The 18,887-nt window shown below is 39.4% G+C and overlaps 1 protein-coding gene and 2 long non-coding RNA genes across 4 annotated transcripts; 1 reads left to right on the plus strand and 2 right to left on the minus strand.

Moving 5' to 3' along the window:
• The first annotated feature begins 263 nt into the window (after window positions 1-263).
• Window positions 264-4,593, plus strand: LOC131316911 (uncharacterized). Its single transcript, XR_009197321.1, has 2 exons — window positions 264-355; window positions 775-4,593. It is a non-coding gene; the product is annotated as an uncharacterized LOC131316911 (long non-coding RNA).
• A 6,972-nt stretch (window positions 4,594-11,565) lies between these two features.
• On the minus strand, window positions 11,566-14,115 carry LOC131316908 (uncharacterized). 2 transcript variants are annotated; one of them, XM_058346428.1, is made up of 6 exons: window positions 13,938-14,115; window positions 13,481-13,600; window positions 13,004-13,136; window positions 12,826-12,958; window positions 12,252-12,703; window positions 11,566-11,847 (listed from the first exon to the last, which is right to left on the minus strand). In XM_058346428.1, exons 1-4 carry the CDS (start codon window positions 14,041-14,043, stop codon window positions 12,850-12,852), a joined length of 468 nt encoding a protein of 155 aa, XP_058202411.1. In that variant the 5' UTR covers window positions 14,044-14,115; the 3' UTR covers window positions 11,566-11,847; window positions 12,252-12,703; window positions 12,826-12,849. The 2 variants fall into 2 exon arrangements, with proteins under 2 accessions (XP_058202411.1, XP_058202410.1); XM_058346427.1 differs by having other exon boundaries at window positions 12,826-13,136; window positions 13,938-14,098.
• A 289-nt stretch (window positions 14,116-14,404) lies between these two features.
• Window positions 14,405-15,060, minus strand: LOC131316909 (uncharacterized). Its single transcript, XR_009197319.1, has 2 exons — window positions 14,893-15,060; window positions 14,405-14,492 (listed from the first exon to the last, which is right to left on the minus strand). It is a non-coding gene; the product is annotated as an uncharacterized LOC131316909 (long non-coding RNA).
• Between the last annotated feature and the right edge of the window lie 3,827 nt (window positions 15,061-18,887).

Here is an 18,887-nt window from a genome sequence, read left to right on the forward strand (position 1 = left end):
CTGCAGTAAAACTTTTATAGAATAAGTGATCAACAGCGAACAGCACCCTAACGCAACGGTAAGGTTGTCACTAAACAACGCTGCTGCATACGTGATCGACATTAAACGCGTGTCCGACAATAGTCTAGTCTAGTGACAGAATTGTCTCCGAAAATATATACGTGTCCGACAATAGTCTAGTGCTGAAATTGTCTCCAAGAATTCACAAAAATTTCTCTTGAATTGAATCACCCTCCCATAATATTTTTTTCCCCTTTTTGGATGGTGGAAGAATCGCCCTCCCACTTGGGAAAATATCAAATAACGTTATTCTCCACTATTAAACCATTCCACTCTTTCCATTCAATCGAAAAGAGTAAAACACTACCTGCTGTATGATGGTGAGGAGAATGAAGTCATAAGCAAATTTGATTTGCAAATCAAATTTGATTTGCAGCTATGGTAGGTGAAGACTTGGACAGAGCTGACAAAGTGGCAGAGCAGACCTAGCTTTTATTTCATTGCAGGTCGCTTTTTGAGTCTTGAATGCTGATATTGGGGTTGCGAAGTGTTTTGGTTTTTGAGTAGGTGGGGTGTCGTGTTCTTTGTGGGAGGTGGGAGTGTCTTGGTTTTTGGGGGTGTGAGGTGTTTTCAGGTTGTTTTGGTTTCGTTGATCCTTTTGGAGGTGAATTTGAACGTTGTTTGAATTGATTTCTTGTCGAGCTTAGATCTTGATTTCTTTATTAGTAATATATTATCCTTTTTTGCCGTTAAAAAAAGAAAAAAGAAAAGGAGTAAAACACCGCCCAATCCACCTTTTCATCTCTCTCTGCAAACAAAAAACAAAAACCCACCTGCGTCACTATTCCGCTTCATTATTACTGTACATCTCGATTTCAATTCCTCCCCATTTCTCTTTCCACTGCATTCTCCAGGTACGTATTTCTCCTCGTTTCTCTAGCTGATTTCTTTCTCAATCTGCGAAACCCACATCTTGTTTTCTTTTCTTTTTTGTGCTAACCCATCAAGATATTCACTGTTTGGTCACGCAAATCGACCCTTCAATCCCTTGTTCCGAAAATTTCATTTTCTTTTTGTTTATGTGTACATGGGTTATACGTGGATTGTGGTGGGTTGTTTCAGGTGGGTTTCTGGAGTAGGGGTAACTTTGAGATCTGGAATTTGGAAAGAGATGAACTTTCTATATTTGATTTTGGAATGAAGAAAAAAACTTTTTCCAATTTGGAATTCTTGGGTCATTTGGTACTAGGGTTTTTTTTTTTTCAATTTGGAATTCTTGGGTCATTTGGTACTAGGGTTTTGTTTTGTTTTGTTTCTATTTGTGATTAATTTGGCGAAATACTTCATTATTGGGGAAATTCTATTTATTGTGGTAGTCATTTAGGGGAGGACATGGAAATGAATAAAGAGATGAACTTTCTATTTAACATGTATGCAGTTGTCGAAAGAGATAATGATGTTTGAAAATTCAATTAATTTATGGTCCTTGATAGATCCGAATGACAGAAAAGGATTCATGTAGCCCATAACAAGCGAGTGAGACAACACAAGTTTTGGTTTGGTCAGTATAGGACCCAGGCAAAAATGAGGCCCCAATTTGAGCCACATTTTTTACGGCCAATGCCTTGGCCTTGTGGGTTATGCCTAGGACCGCACTGTAATTACCCAAAAACATTAGTTACATTGAAAGATCTCCAAGAAGTTATAGCCCCATTCAGGGGACATCCAACTTGTCAATCTAACTCGTATCACTTGCCCCGGAAATTGGTATTAATCTTTTCGTTTGTATCACTTGCCTGATATATGTTAGCTAGTTTAGTTACATCAGACCATTTTAGCCATTATCTCCGAGTGCTTCCTCATACATACAAACAAAGCGAACTTCAGGTATTGGCTACTCAGCTTCGAGCCGAAAAATCCTTCACATTATAGAAGGCATCACACGAACATCAGTAAAATTAAATCCCTTACATTTTGAAATTTCCGCTGAGGTTAGCAATGTGCATGTTAAGTTGAGTCAAATCAGGCGCGGCAGGCAGCAGTTCCAAGGCTCTTAATGCCACCGTCCAGGACCTTGCCTTCCCCATCCACTAAACTGGTCGAGCGCTGTGTTCACAATAGAACCAGCCAGATTATGCTTGAAAAGATACCAATCAAACGGAGGAAATGACAGAGAAGTCTTTTTTTCCTATCTTTCCACTAAGAAGGGCACAGAATCAAAGATTTCGATGGCTTTTTACTTGGTTGATGGAGGAAAAAGTAAGGTACTTCGGTTTGTACCCTCCTTTAGGCATTAAAAATGGATTAAACCAAGGTTTGTACGTTGAATCTTGCTCAAAAAGTTATTTAACAAATTCTTTCATTTAAATTGTGGTTATGGAGTACATATAATGAATTTCTCTAAAAATACAACCTTCAAATGTACCCAAGCCGTAAGCGTAACGGACTTTTACCCGATTTGTCACATTGGCATACCTGTACACGTGCTTCATAGATTTTCCAGTACCATCGCATTTTTTTTTATAATCAGTTCTAGGTTTTGCTTGCTAGCTCTTGATATCTTTAAAACAGTGTTTAAAAGGTTCTAGGCACACTGAGGCGCCACGACCCCCTAGATCCTAGGCATGAGGCGCGTGTGTACTGTGCCATCGAAGCCCTAGATCCTAGGCATGAGGTGCGTCATAACCAATGCTTCTGCTATTTCAAACACCGTATACATAGCATTACCAATGTTTTAACAAAAACATAGCATCCATAAACATGTACTCTTTGCACACTTCCAAGCAGGATCCACTCTATTAATTCCACTTTCAATACCATCCTACGGAAAAAAAACGAGCAGTGGAGGAGCTAAAAAAAAAAAGATTTTGTGGCTGAAGAAAAAAACAGATTTGGTAAAGAAGGGAAACTTCTCTGCTCGAATAGCCACGAGGACAGTTGAGGCAAGTCAATTTGATTTAGATTACCAGCAGAGACATACAATAGAGGGCCACATCTTGGCAGATTTTGTGGCTGAGTTCTCGCCATTGGTGGCTCCACCATCGCCTGAACTGGATGAGCAGTTGGCTCCACCAGCTGACCAAGAAATTGCAGCCCGAGATGAGGAAACGGGGAGATTTTATGCTGATGGTTCAGCAAGCAGCAAAGGATCAGGTGCAGGGGTCATACTTTTTCCCCCCCTAAGGCCACATGCTGGAACAAGCAATTCGGCTTGTTTTCAGTGCCTCTAACAATGTGGCGGAATACGAGGCAGTACTAGCTAACACTGCTCGATGGACCCAATCTTGAGTTACTTTAAGGGATGGAACGCTTCCTAATAACAAACAGAAACACAAGATTAAAACAGAGGTTGTTTGATTCTGGATCTCTACCAGGGAGAAGCTTTGCCGAAAGTCCTTTACTGGGCCTTATCTATTTTTTGTTCATCCGAGTTTGGTGCAGAAACTTTTTAACGAGATACGTGAAGAATCTTGAAGAAGTTATTCCAGAGGAAGACCAATTGCTCATAGGCAATATTACGAGGATACTGCTGGCCCTACATGGAGGAAGAAGCAAAAGTGTTTGTCAACTTGTGCGAGCGGTTTCAGAGGTACTCGCCGATCATCGAACACCAGCACAAGACTTAATGCCTCCCCCTAGTCCATGGCCATTTGCTCAGTGGGGCTAGGACATTGCGGGACCCTTAACACCAGCAACCGGGAAAAAGCAAGTTTCTGCTGGTCGGCATAGATTACTTCACGAAGTAGATTAAGGCAGAACCAATTTCCAAGATTACAGAAGCTATGGAGGAGAAGTTCATCTGGGACATCATCACAAGGTTTAGCATCCCATTTTCCATCGTTCTGATAATGGTTCCCAAGACAAGTTCAAGGATTTCTGCAGCAAGTACAAGATCAGAAACTATTATTCAAGCCTGACCTAACCAAAAAGCAATGGGCAGGCAGAAGCTTCGAACAAGAAGATCTTGGAAAGAATCTAAAAGAGGCTTGCTCGAAAGAAGGGGAAGTGGCTAGATGAGTTGTTAATTGTTCTCTGGTTTTCCGGAACAACCCCAAGAAGATCAAACGGGGAGACTCCATATTCCCTTGCTTGTGGAACGAAAGCAATAATCCCCCTGGAGGTCGGCAAGTCTACTAACAAGACAACACTAGCAGAAAGTGGAGGCAATGATGATGCTCAAAAATAGTTAGATCTTGCCGAAGAAAAAAGGGAAAAGTCTCTGCTAAAACTTGCAGCATACCAGGATCAACTCACAAAGGCCCACCCGAGGGAGTCCAGCATTAGTGGTGAGAAAGGTGCTCGCCAACATGAGAACCCAATAGATGGGATGCTCGGGCCCAACAAAGAGTGTTCTTATAAGGGTGTTAGGCATACTGCCTAGTAGACCTTGATGGAAACCAGTCCCAAGGCCATGGAATATTCACAACCTCAGGAAATTTTTTCGGCAATTTTATAGTTTTTCAAAAGCATTTTTTAGCTTTGGTATTTAATGTAGTTAGTAGTTTAAACAAAGCAGTCTATCCTTTGTTCGGATGTTTAGTTTTTGAAACTTATGATGATTTTAGCACTCCCCAAATTTTTTAGTATAAAAATCAATACTCCTTGCACTGTTCAGGGACAGCTCAAACGCAGTAAGGAAGCAAATATGATTTGCATCCTTACAAGGGGCAGGTAAGCTCAGACTAGGCACAAGTGTGTCGATCAGTTCAAATAACTGGTAATAGCACGATGAGGTTGACCTTGCTAGAATCCACGAAGGGATGAGCTAAGCCTAGCGAACTAAAAATCAACGATTGGCCTTGCATAGACACAAGTGTGTTGATCATTTTGAAAACTAAACTGCTAATAGCATGATGGGGTTGGCCCAGGACGAGCTGGGCTAATATCCACGAATGGATGTATTGAAGTTCAGCTGAACTACTTATCTGATGATGCAGGTAGAAACCCCTCAACCTCAGTTCGTTACTCGATCCAAGCAAGGAAGGAGCACAGCTAAGGGATAACTAGAACACAAAATTCCAAACGCATAAGAAACAAGGCATAGGAGATATGCTAAGGAAAATACTATTGCTTGCAAGGCATTTAGGAAAGTTCAAGGGCCACCAGGGGCAAACAAAAAGTAAAACAAAAGTAAAAGTGTTGGGGTGCCACAAAGGGCGATTGATTGGGAAGAGGTAGCCCTAGACATGGAAAAATAGGATTCATGTAGCTGACACCAATTGATTAGGGCACAAGACTCGATTTGGTTTGGTTTGGTTTAGACCTAAAAAGATATAAGTATTTCAAATTCAAAGCTAGCTCGGCTATACGTCCCTCGGTACCCGCTCAGTGTTTTTCTCACCGGCTGCTAGATCAATCTCAGCTTCATTGCTCATCGCGGCAGCATCCAGCACAACTGATTGTTTCTCAATATGCCCCTTTTCGATTAATCCCTCTGTACCGATTTGTTTGTCCACTTTTTGACTTATCCTTGTCCCAAAATATATTTAAGATTGATTCCTTGTAGACTTGTAGTTCCCATTTATGCCCTTCCTTCTTTAATGTATCGAAAAGAGTGCTCTTATTTAATGCTAAAAAGATGAGGGTGTTTTTGAAAACTCAATTGTCTTTTCCTGATAATCATTAAGTTTCCTTAATAAGTTGTGATCTCAAAATTAGACAAACAAATTGGAATGGAGTGAGTATTTCCTTTTCAGAAGCACTCTCCTCATCATCAAGCACCAAAACACCAACCTACGAAGCCACCTCAGCCACCAGGAAGAGCCCATCCCCACCCCCTAACAGCCACTTCTCTTACAACACCTCCCCCCACACTATCCCCTACACGCAACTAGCCACCGACAGATTTTACACACACACACAGAGTGCAGGCTAGGATTTGGTCATGAGTGACAGCTTTGGGAACCAGGGGCTGCTAAAGGTGGTGGGTTGTTGAAGGTCACCATGAGCCTTATAGTATCCTTGCTATTATCTCCTATGTGACTATAAAAATCTCCATAAAATCCCTCTATTCTCTACTACATAAATATCTCACAATTGAATTAAAAAAAAAAACCTTCGAAATGGTCATGGAGTACCTATTTATATTATCTCCAATTGTAAATGCGCTTAACATTACTATCTCTTCCTCGCCGTAAATTGTTACTACATTCTCTTCACGGTTTATGGCCACACAAAAAATTTCCTTTGCTCTCTCGGGCACCCCTTTCCTTTACTCTAGACACTGCTCCAGAGTGGCGTGCACAAGAAGAAACCAACATGCACTGACCAAGTCACTGCATGCTGACCTAGCCTGCGTACGTCATTCCATCACCAGTGTGCGCCAGTAAGCCTAAGCCCATAACTCTTATTTTCGACCCTCTGGGCTCTGGAAATGACTGGTGCACACCCAAGACAAGCCAAGCAGTTTATGACACAGTTAATATACAATTATAGGCAGCTATAATGGCTTTAAGGCCAGAAAATAAAGAGAACACCCCATAAATAATGTGGGGACAAAAACAAAGGCCAAGGCCTAGTTGTCATGCAAGAGCCAGCCACTGGCCTGAGAAGGATCTGTGTGTGCGCGCAGCCCACTGCAGCACGCAGGTTCTAGTCATTTGGTCAGTGCTTGGCTTTGCATTTTTCTGGGTTCAGAGGCATTCCAAAGCAACAAAAATGAATATTGAACAATAAAACTAACAGATCTAACTATAGAAAGCAGTAGACTGGTTTTATCATGCTCAAAAGTGATGAAAATACAAGGAAATACAGAAAATAGTCAGACACTGTACTGCACATGCCACCATAACTGGCGTAATCGTGCTTATGACTGGCGTGCGCCAATTCTAACCACAGATGATTTTGAAACCTTGCTAGCTTTAGGGCTAGGACTGGTATTGATTACCGGCCTTGACCCTACCAGCCCCCTTCAGGAATCAAAAGAGAGTATTGATCAAAGGTGGTATACCTTTGGTTTTGAGTTTGTAGGATGTTTTGAACTTTGAACTTGTGGTTTGATGGATGGACGGAGAATGTATATGGGTAGATGTATGAATTAAGCTTGTTTATCACTTCCCTTGGCAAAGAAATGATGAACAAGAGGTTGGAACTAGGAGTTGTAACTAGGGCTTTTGAATGTTGTAACCTTGCGAACCCCTTGCACATAAATGCAATTGGGTATATATAGGGGAGAGGGTGGTAGAATAACCAGCTGAATGGGGCTGGTTGGTTTGGCCAAGAAGTCTCCATGCATTAATGCATGTGACAAGGTGATGGGTGGCTTGTGTGAGAGGTGGGAACATTCTCTGCCCCGAAGTTGCTCATCAGACGACTATACAGTGTACTAGGGTGGCCCAAAAGTCTTGTGAACGTGGCTAAATAAAGATGTTGGGACTACCTTTGACCGGCGTATGCCAGTCTTGAACCTGCGTGCGCCAGTCCAAGCCAGTCTTGAACCTGCGTGCGCCAGTCCAAGCTTGGTCAACGGTCAAAGCTGACCGATGACTGACACGTGGCAGCGGACCAGCGCACGCTAATGTGGGACCAACGTATGCAAGTAGGGTTTTGCTGTGGCCTTTTGGTTCTGGCTTTAAGGGTTCAAAAGGGGTTCAAACTGCTTAAAACTCAAATACACTAACATTCTCGAGATGCTCTTGATCTTATTCATCATCGGGGAATCAAAGACCGTGAGTAAACTAATTTGAACAGTCCAGAATAGGGTGTCTACAATACCATCACCAATATCCAGAGTTAGCAACTTTGATCGTTCCAAACTGCATTAGCAAGCTCAAATCTCAAATCTTTAGAAGTTATCCAAATATGGTGTAATCAAACCCCAACAAAAGTGTTATGTATTGCCTAAGGTTAAACAATGCAAACTATAGAAAAGATAGAGCACATTCCAGCCAGCTCAACTCAATCGCATCCAAATATGATAACTGTAACTACCCGACCCTGCTAACCACGGACCTTCTTTGGACCCAACACTTGACCTGAAAAGGTATACCTAAGAAGGTATCATAGGTGGGTTTTTTAGCTCCCAACCAATGTGGGACTAAACGCTCACAAACTCCCATATCCGGGGTATTACAATCTTTCCCCTTTAAGGATGCAACATCCTCGTTGCATAGTCCTAACAACCTCCCTTGGTGTCTGTGGTATCAAAGCGCATCCTACCCACCACTTGGATCAAAGCGGGGCTTTGATACCATTTGTAACGACCCGACCCAGCTAACTATGGACCTCCTTTCAGCCCAAACACTTGGCCTGAAAATGTATACCTAATAAGGTACCATGTAGCTCCTAGGTGGATGTTAATATACCACATGAGGCTTTAGCTCCCAACCAATGTGGAACTAAACGCTCTCAAACTCCCAAATCCGGGGTATTACAAAAATGAAACTAACAAAGATATCCCTAGTTTGTATATGAAGGCTCAACAGCAAATTTAATTTTTATTGCAAAAAAAACTAAGCAAATTATGCGTATGAACACCAACTTCTCACATAGGGGCCAGTGGGAAAGTGGGAATAATGCCCAGTAATGGGACTCACTCTCTTCTTCTCCAGTTAACACCAAACAGTCCCAGTCTGAGGTTTATCTATACAAATGCAAAGGGCTAGCATCAAAGTAGAGTCTAGAAGGACAGCGGGAGCTTCAATTACAAGAGCAAAGGAGAGGAGACCATTCAGACGATCCATTCAGTTGGATTCTGAGCAACTCTAAGGCTAAGGGTAGCCACTGTTCCGATACTCCTTGGAATATCATCTTCCTCTTTAGTCTTTGGCATATTTGGAATGACAGAAACAAACGCCTCTTTGACTATAATTCCAACTCGAATTGGGCCGACCCTACTTCAATTGCCAGCTCTATTGTGAGCAAATCTGTGGAACGGTACTTCTTGGTTCAGCAACATCCTTTACGCCAAAAAAGAACTGTTTCGGTTGGTTGGGTTTCTCCAAGGGAAAACTTCGTGAAACTTAATATCGATGGAGCTTTTGATCCATCAATATTGGGTATAGCAGGTGCAGGGGGTATTCTACGCGATCACCATAGCAGATGGCTAGGAGGTTTTCATAGCACCATTGTAGCGACCTCAAGCTTGATGGCAGAAGTTCTAGCCATGCGTGATTGGACTTCGGTTGGCAAAAGCAGAGGGTGTGCGAAATTTGAAGTTAGAAACTGATGCGCTAGGAGTTTTCCGGCTCTTGCAGGATAATCAAATAGCAAATCATCAACTTGGTATTTTACTAGATTGCAGGTCTCTAATGGAGGAGCTTGAAGTGGTGTCGATCAAGCACATCTATCGGGAAGCGAACCATTGTGCGGATGCATTGGCAAGTGACGCACCTACTTTGGTAAAATATTTTTATATCTACCCTTGTACTCCTAATTGTATTGTTAATCTATTTTATGCAGACTTGATAGGGGTTGTATACACCCGACTTGTAAACGCTATTTAGTTTTTTAATACAACGTTCAGTTGCGCAAAAAAAAAAAAAAAAAAGGAGAGGGGACCACGTAGCCCACTAAATGCAAGAGGCGAAATGACCATTCCGCCCAATCAACCAAGAACAACCCCCAACAATAGAGGGGTAAAATTGTCCAAATTGAATCAAAAGTGGCTAGCGATTGATTTGGCCAAGTGTTACTTTTTTAGGAGTAGGATAGGATATCGAAGACTCAGTTGAGATAATAAAGCTGGGTTCGGACTAGTTATTACCCGTCTTCTCTTACAAGTGCAATGAATTTGAGTATAGATGGAATTTTTAATTTTTTTTGTCAATCGGTAGAGAGTATAGATGCATTAGGATTGATGAATTCGTGGATTTTTTGAGCAGCCCTACTTAATCGAATACTACATCCCCAACTGTCGCAATACATACTCAACCATAGTCTTAGGCTTGGGACCTATAGATTTACTCCAGGGGCGGAGCCATGTTGGGGCCTAGGATGGCCCTGGCCCCCAGGCCCCGACTCTCTGAGCGTCCGAATTTTAAAATTTTTATTTTGTATATACCTGAATTTGAATATAATTGATAATTATTCGTGTATAAATTCTTATAATGTTAATAAAGAACATGTCATTTTACATTCTCAATTCCTTTCATAAATAAAAAAAATAAGCACATGACATATGAAGTAGTCTAAAGAAAAAAAAAATGTCATTTCAATGTATAAACGTAATGTATTGAAAATAAAAAATCTTATGATATAAATGAATGTATTTACATACATTCATGTAAATACACTGCGTAGGTGCATACATACGCATTTTGGACCCCTCTTGGTTCCTACAAAAATTGATCCAAGCTGCTCATTTTGTTCAAAGACGTTTACGAAACATCTAACTTTACTTTAGAATTTAGGCTTGAATTCTGTAACAAAGTTAAAAATTTTGTAAACGTCTTTACCGATATCAGATTGAGTTCATATTTTACAGGGACCATAAACAAGCTATTTTAAACAAATAAGCAGCTCGAATCATTTTTTTGAGACCCGAAACGAATTCAAAATGTGCATGTACATGAATGTATATACTCGAGACTTTTCGGACTTTAAATGGGGTCCTCACCAATGACAATGGAATTAGTCTCCCAAATGAATCAAGGTGTGCATAAATTAATTTGGACCTTGTTATAAAAATCAAGAAAGAAAAACTATGGCAATATGCATTTCATGGTCAGCTGATACCGGATACAGTCGTCTGGTTGTTGAGGTATTGAGAACACAAGGACAAGAAAACCTCATAAATCAATCACGCGTGTTTCTTTGGTTTGGTATATCCTGTGCATAGGAAAGTCTATGCCTACCACCGTTTCTTTTCACCCCTCCCCTCCCCACCACACTCAATCTCACCGTCCAAAAGTGTTTTGGACGATGATTTTGAAAAAATTCTTCAAGGGAAGAGAAAGAGTTCAACTCTTCCTTTGAAGAATTATTTTATGCCGAGATAGACAGTGAAATTGGGAGAGTAGTGAAAGTGAATGATAGATGTAAAAGTCTAAAGTACCCCTCGATTGGGCTCCAATAATGCTGGGTAAGGTTAAGTCTAACCAAGGGAAAAAAAAAAAAAAAAAGAGGCTAAGTCTTAACACTTTTCCATCCAACCTACAGATTTTCCATCCAAAACACGGATGGAAAGTGGAAACTGGCCTTAGTAAGTATGCATTTAATAGTTTAAAGGGCAAATGTGTGTAATTGGTAGTTTAAGAATGAAATAAACAAAATTTGGATATATTAAGGGGCAAGTACATATTTTACCTTTTCCAAGCCCATGATACTTTTCTTTTCAATGAATAAGAGAGATGTATAAAAGACAGAAATAAACACATGATACTAAGGTCCCAGACCGACAAACAAGGAAATATGGGGGCATCTAGGGGAGAAAACAACCAAACACGATACTCTACTCAACCGTAAAATGGCAAGGTCTAACTAGTATGCCATTGCACGGCACAGGTATAGCTTCCCACATCCTTTTAGTAATTGACAGCTGAAAAAAAAAGATTATTTTTTTGAAAAGCAGCTGAAAAAAAAGATAGTTACGATACTCGGCATTTTAACTACAAAGCACACAGCTTATAGATGAAATCAATTTATTTTCATTATTTACAAGTATTTACAGGAAATCAAACCCATAAGCCAACGAGCCTCTACTGGGTTTTAAGTCTTTGGCAGCCAAACAAATAAAAGACTGCCTGGGAACATAACGCACAAGAAAACAAGACAACTTGCCAAGTAACCGAAAGTTCAACTGTGGTGGGTAAGAAAGATAGTGCTGATAAATGCTTCTAAAGAAGGTTCATTCAGTGTTGATCAGCAGATGAGCATTCCACTGCACCAGCGTTGATATTATGTCTGGACCTGAACAAAACAATGTCCGTTCGATTCTGAGTAATAGTAATAGTAATAGTAATTGTTTATAATCTGTGAAACATTGAGCTCATTAATGATCCTAAGTATCAGGAACGAGATTAGCCCAAAATTAAGATACCAACCACTTGCCCGTGCCCACATAAAAACAATGGAAATTCGGTCTACTCTTATCGTATGTTAATTTAGTAGCCCATCCCATGTAGGGAATTCAGAATTAGCAGCATGACTGTACAACAGATGTACGTCCTGCCCATCCCAATAGGGATAGCAATATTCAAGCAACCCCCCATATGGGAGAGAGAGAGAGATTACAGTTCGCAGATGATACAGTGTATAAACCCATCAGTGATCCAATAACAACAAAACAGAAGAATAGCAAAGACAGAAAGTACCTTCGAGAAGTTGGATACGGTTCAGGCCAGCAATCCACCATTGTTTCCTCAAACCCTATAGTCACACTAGCTTGGAAAGTCTTGCAGCGAAAACAAGCCATATCATAGGCCTGAAATGTAATAAAATACTCGATAGGATAACCACCTCGGCAGTTTGCCTTGATTAACTTTGCAAACTGGTACTTTGCTGCCTACAGTATAATTTAAGAAAGAAGTTAAACCAAATACCAAGAAAGAGGACACACAATAAAAGAGACGAGGATGGAAGAATTTTGTGAACTAGAAAAAGCCCATACGCTGTTGTACTTGTCAAGAGCTAACTTTGAATAATCTGTGAGCTTCTTGACCTTCTTCCATAGCTCACTTCCAGGGGGGTACCGGTCCAACTTAAATGGCTTAACTTCTATTTCACAAGGATCAATATCATCAGGTATATCCGGAACATCAAACCCCTGTAGATATATAAAGTTACACTATCAGATAGCAATTAAACACTGAGAGAATAAACTTCAAGTAGAGGAGTAGTATACATCAAATAGAATTCCATTCCATTCCATGTGTATACATTACATACCCTGCTCTCTTCAGCCCTCTTACGCTAATACTCCTTCTCTTGGAATGTAAGTGCACGATATGGGCCTCTCAGTTTAACCCACTTTGGAAGCTGACACATGTCCCTATAAATCGAGGGAGGCCCATCCACCTTCTGATTTTCCCCCCCCAGTGTTTTATGTGGGGACTCTATGTACTCATCTTTCAACGACGACAGGATGATCACACGGTTTGGATGAAGTCTCTTCCGTTTCCCCACATGGGACAACGAACCCATACATTTTGATGCTTCCTTTCCTTGCGCAAAACCCCCAAAGCAACAAGTGGATTCCACTACAAGGCATTGCAGGAACCGTACAGTGCATAGCAGTCAGCAAACAGAAAAAACCTAGGATAAATTAAATTGAACTAATATGCGTGCTTGTGTGTGTGTGAGAGAGAGAGAGATGAGGAATCAAGATCGCGGCCACGAGGGCAGATGAAGATATAGAGAGGTCTCAGACAGGTCTGTGGGTACCACAAAGAATTAACAACTATACTGTATGTAACAAAGTCGTACTTATAACACACAAACAAGAAGATCTGTAACAACAATTCTGTACCATGGTTATAGTTCTGTATATATAAAGCCCTAAAATCCACTGGCATAGCAATTAGAAAAAGAGAGAGGGCAGTACCCCTGTATTCTAATGCTTTCTTTCCTTCAACGAAACCCGCAAAGGCGAATTTTGAACGCATATCAAACTCTTCATTTCCATAATGTGCAGAAACGCCAAAGCCACGCATCAAATCCATATCTACAATTAAGAGAACTCACTAGTGTTATTTTTGCTCAAATGAAATTATAATTGAACCCCGAGGCCAGGGCAGAACGCCATATAGCACAAAAAGCAAAAAAACCTTGAATAGAAGATTATATTGAATGCGAGGGTAGATGAAGGTACAGAGAGATATGAGACAGGTCTGTGTATCACAAAGCATTAACTATATATGTAACAAACTTGTACGTATCAAACACACCACAATATGTAACATCGTTACATAACTGTAGATATATTACTGATCTGTTACTGTAGATATAAAGCCCTAAAAATCCACTGGCATAGCAATTATGAAAAAGAGAGAGGGCAGTACCCCTGTATTGTAATGCTTCCTTTCCTTCCATGAAACCCCCATAGGGAAACTTCGAACGCATATTTCCATAATGTGCAGAATCACCAAAGCCACGCATCGAATCCATAACTACAATTAAGCGAACTAACTGGTGTTATTTTTTTCTCAAAAGAGATTATAATTGAACCCCAGAGGCCAGGGCAGAAAGCCATGTTAGCACAGAAAACAGAAATCCTAGAACAGATTGAATTGGACTAAATGAGTGCGTGTGCTGTCTGCTGTGTGTGGGTGTGTGTGTGTATCACAAAGCATTAACAACTATATATGTAACAAACTCGTGCGCATCAAACACACCACAACATGTAACACCGTTACATAACTGTAGATATATTACATATCTGTTACTGTAGATATAAAGCCCTAAAAATCCACCGGCACAGTAATTATGAAAAAGAGAGAGAGGGCAGTACCTGTAGTGTAATGCTTCCTTTCCTTCCATGAAACCTCCATAGGCAAACTTCGAACGCATATTTCCATAATGTGCAGAATCGCCAAAGCCACGCATCGAATCCATATCTACAATTAAGTGAACTAACTGGTGTTACTTTTTTCTCACAAGATATTATAATTGAACCCCAGAGGCCAGGGCAGAACGCAATAGTAGCACAGAAAACCAAGAATAGATTAAATTGAACTAAATGAGTGCGTGTGCGTGTGTGTGTGTGTGTGAGAGAGAGAGAGAGAGAACGCGAGGGTAGATGAAGATAAAGAGAGATATCAGACAGGTCTGCGTGTATCACAAAGCATTAACGAACTATACGTAACAAACTTGTACGTATCAAACACAGCACAACAAGATCTGTGACAACAACTACGTAACATCTTACAGATCTGTAGACACATAAAGATATGTAGATATAAAGCCCGAAAAAAAAAACCCACCGTACACGGCAATTAGAAAAAGAGAGTGCCATACCTTGGTTGCTGCTGCTGTTGAGGCGGCGGTGGCCGATGACTCGGTTGCTGGGCGTCTTTGCTCGTTGGTCGTTGTCGGTGGCGGCCTGAGGCCTCGACTCCGAGAGAGAGAGATAGAGAGAGAGATTGAATCGTCTGGGAATGAGAATGAGGGCGAGGAGGGAAGAATAAGTATTTTATCTATATATCTGTATATAATATAACTGGAAAGTTTTTAAATTCCCTAAATTTTCTCCTACATTTTGTATCTTAAGATCGGTATATATATATTTTTTTTTACGGCTGAGATCTATGGATAGAAGGACTAACGATATATTTGGAAAGAATCTATACATGGAAAAAGGATGAAAGGAAACTTAAAATTATTGTTTCTCTAATCTTATTCTGATTCCTTATTTTTCAAGAAGAAAAATCAAAGGTAAATAGAAAGGAAACAATTTATGGCTCATAATATACAACGTTTGCAACAATACCATATATAAGTAGTTTGAATTTTTTTGATTGCCCATAGGCCATAGTTAAGGTAAACATAATTTTTTTTTTTTTTAAAAAGAAGAAAGGAAACAGTACCACTTTGACCGTTAGTAAATTAAGGATGTCTACTTTGAAGTTTGAAATATTGGAAAGAAACACAATCAATCAAAAATAATACATTTATCATCCAAAAGTGAAAATGTAAGGTACAAAGCTCCAATCTATTCCTTTCAAATTATTGATAAGTGTTCAAAAACTTTTTTACAGGTTGAATATTCCAAAAAAGTAATTTTTTTTTATCAATATTGTATACATCAGCTAACAATGGTTAGCGGGCAGTTAGTAAATTAATCCACAGAGGGTCCAGAGGTTGTCCGTAGCCCTGAACCCCAATCAACCAACCCTCATGGGGCTTGAACCCAGACCTACACTAGAAGGTGGTGGATAATGCCAACTGAGCTGAAAAATAGTTCAAACTTTCAAATAATTTCTAATTATGGGAGTAAATGCATTTTCCAAAATAAGCATAACACATCTCTTTGATTTTTATGGGATGAATGATATATTTTTCATAAGGAACCTTGAAGACTGCATTCTCCATTTTACTACAAAAGATGAACCCGAGAAAGCATGACAAGTCCCTCCTATATTCTCTCTTTGATCCAATGCAAAAATAATAGAATTTACATTACAACACTTCATCAAAAGGTATGTATATTCATCTCAAAGAAAGAAAAAAAAAAGGTATGTATATAGCCCTAACTTCTTCTTCCGATTTTAATTTGTGAATTGAAATACTATGTGTGGCAGCCAAATTGGATTTGGTGAGCGATCGAGGGATCTTTCTTGCATTCAAACAAATGGAAGCTAGCATGGATTAAAGCGGTGTAACTATTCATCAAAAACTTTTCTACAGGTTGAATATTCCAAAAAAGTAATTTTTTTTTTTTTATCAATATTGTATACATCAGCTAACAATGGTTAGCGGGCAGTTAGTAAATTAATCCGCAGAGGGTCCAGAGGTTGTCCGTAGCCCTGAACCCCAATCAACCAACCCTCATGGGGCTTGAACCCAGACCTACACTAGAAGGTGGTGGATAATGCCAACTGAGCTGAAAAATAGTTCAAACTTTCAAATAATTTTCTAATTATGGGAAGTAAATGCATTTTCCAAAATAAGCATAACACATCTCTTTGATTTTATGGGATGAATGATATATTTTTCATAAGGAACCTTGAAGACTGCATTCTCCATTTTACTACAAAAGATGAACCCGAGAAAGCATGACAAGTCCCTCCTATATTCTCTCTTTGATCCAATGCAAAAATAATAGAATTTACATTACAACACTTCATCAAAAGGTATGTATATTCATCTCAAAGAAAGAAAAAAAAAAGGTATGTATATAGCCCTAACTTCTTCCAATTTTAATTTGTGAATTGAAATACTATGTGTGGCAGCCAAATTGGATTTGGTGAGCGATCGAGGGATCTTTCTTGCATTCAAACAAATGGAAGCTAGCATGGATTAAAGCGGTGTAACTATTCATCAAAAACTTTTCTACAGGTTGAATATTCCAAAAAAGTAATTTTTTTTTTTTATCAATATTGTATACTTCAGCTAACAATGGTTAGCGGGCAGTTAGTAAATTAATCCGCAGAGGGTCCAGAGGTTGTCCGTAGCCCTGAACCCCAATCAACCAACCCTCATGGGGCTTGAACCCAGACCTACACTAGAAGGTGGTGGATAATGCCAACTGAGCTGAAAAATAGTTCAAACTTTCAAATAATTTTCTAATTATGGGAAGTAAATGCATTTTCCAAAATAAGCATAACACATCTCTTTGATTTTATGGGATGAATGATATATTTTTCATAAGGAACCTTGAAGACTGCATTCTCCATTTTACTACAAAAGATGAACCCGAGAAAGCATGACAAGTCCCTCCTATATTCTCTCTTTGATCCAATGCAAAAATAATAGAATTTACATTACAACACTTCATCAAAAGGTATGTATATTCATCTCAAAGAAAGAAAAAAAAAAGGTATGTATATAGCCCTAACTTCTTCCAATTTTAATTTGTGAATTGAAATACTATGTGTGGCAGCCAAATTGGATTTGGTGAGCGATCGAGGGATCTTTCTTGCATTCAAACAAATGGAAGCTAGCATGGATTAAAGCGGTGTAACTATTCATCAAAAACTTTTCTACAGGTTGAATATTCCAAAAAAGTAATTTTTTTTTATCAATATTGTATACATCAGCTAACAATGGTTAGCGGGCAGTTAGTAAATTAATCCACAGAGGGTCCAGAGGTTGTCCGTAGCCCTGAACCCCAATCAACCAACCCTCATGGGGCTTGAACCCAGACCTACACTAGAAGGTGGTGGATAATGCCAACTGAGCTGAAAAATAGTTCAAACTTTCAAATAATTTTCTAATTATGGGAGTAAATGCATTTTCCAAAATAAGCATAACACATCTCTTTGATTTTATGGGATGAATGATATATTTTTCATAAGGAACCTTGAAGACTGCATTCTCCATTTTACTACAAAAGATGAACCCGAGAAAGCATGACAAGTCCCTCCTATATTCTCTCTTTGATCCAATGCAAAAATAATAGAATTTACATTACAACACTTCATCAAAAGGTATGTATATTCATCTCAAAGAAAGAAAAAAAAAAAGTATGTATATAGCCCTAACTTCTTCCGATTTTAATTTGTGAATTGAAATACTATGTGTGGCAGCCAAATTAGATTTGGTGAGCGATCGAGGGATCTTTCTTGCATTCAAACAAATGGAAGCTAGCATGGATTAAAGCGGTGTAACTATTCATCAATTTTATTCTCCTTCTCAGACATGGATATGTGTTAATTCTGAGCTCGGTGTTGAATTGACCAGAACACTGTAAGTTGCTTACTTGAAGGTTTGCAATTGTAACGACCCAGATTTTTGACCATATTTTTTTTTTCCTAAATATAATATTATTAGAATTATTTTCCTTAATGCAATTCTTTTTTTTTAAATACAATTATGCATGCAATATATACATGTTTTCTTTTTAAAATTTTCCTACACACAAATTACATGCATGCACAAATACAAACTCCTTCCGTCTCTCCGTCTCCTACTCAGTCTCTACTTTCTCCCTAACCCTAAAACCAAGCCAAATTCGTCTATTCCAAATCCCATGAACTCAACCCCATTAAATTCACTTTTATCTTCTTCCATCAAATTTCACCTATAAAAACCCCTCCCTATTGACCCACGAAATTTACACCACAATATTCCCCACGCGCCCACCAGTCCAAAAGAGAGAGAAAACCAAGTTTCAATCCATGGAGTTTTAAAGAGAGAAAGAAAGAGAGAGAAAAGTGAGTTTTGTACCAAGACCCGACCGAAATCCAATTCGATCGTTCCAAACTCTTTCCACAACTCCTAGCATCATCAAGCATCATCCAATTTGGTTCCAAAGTCTCCCGATCAAAGAACTCGAAGTCTTCTTCCTCAAA

This window comes from Rhododendron vialii, chromosome 2a (assembly GCF_030253575.1).
Source record: "Rhododendron vialii isolate Sample 1 chromosome 2a, ASM3025357v1".
Lineage (NCBI taxonomy): Eukaryota > Viridiplantae > Streptophyta > Magnoliopsida > Ericales > Ericaceae > Rhododendron > Rhododendron vialii.

Excerpts from the sequence above, each read along its gene's own strand:
- LOC131316908 (XM_058346427.1), bottom strand. The coding sequence starts at position 14,043 with ATGGATTCGATGCGTGGCTTTGGTGATTCTGCACATTATGGAAATATG. Across the intron at positions 13,601-13,937 it reads GGAAGCATTACAATACAGGG|ATATGGATTTGATGCGTGGC; the intron begins GTACTGCCCTCT and ends TCTTAATTGTAG. Across the intron at positions 13,137-13,480 it reads GAAAGCATTAGAATACAGGG|TGGAATCCACTTGTTGCTTT; the intron begins GTACTGCCCTCT and ends AATGCCTTGTAG.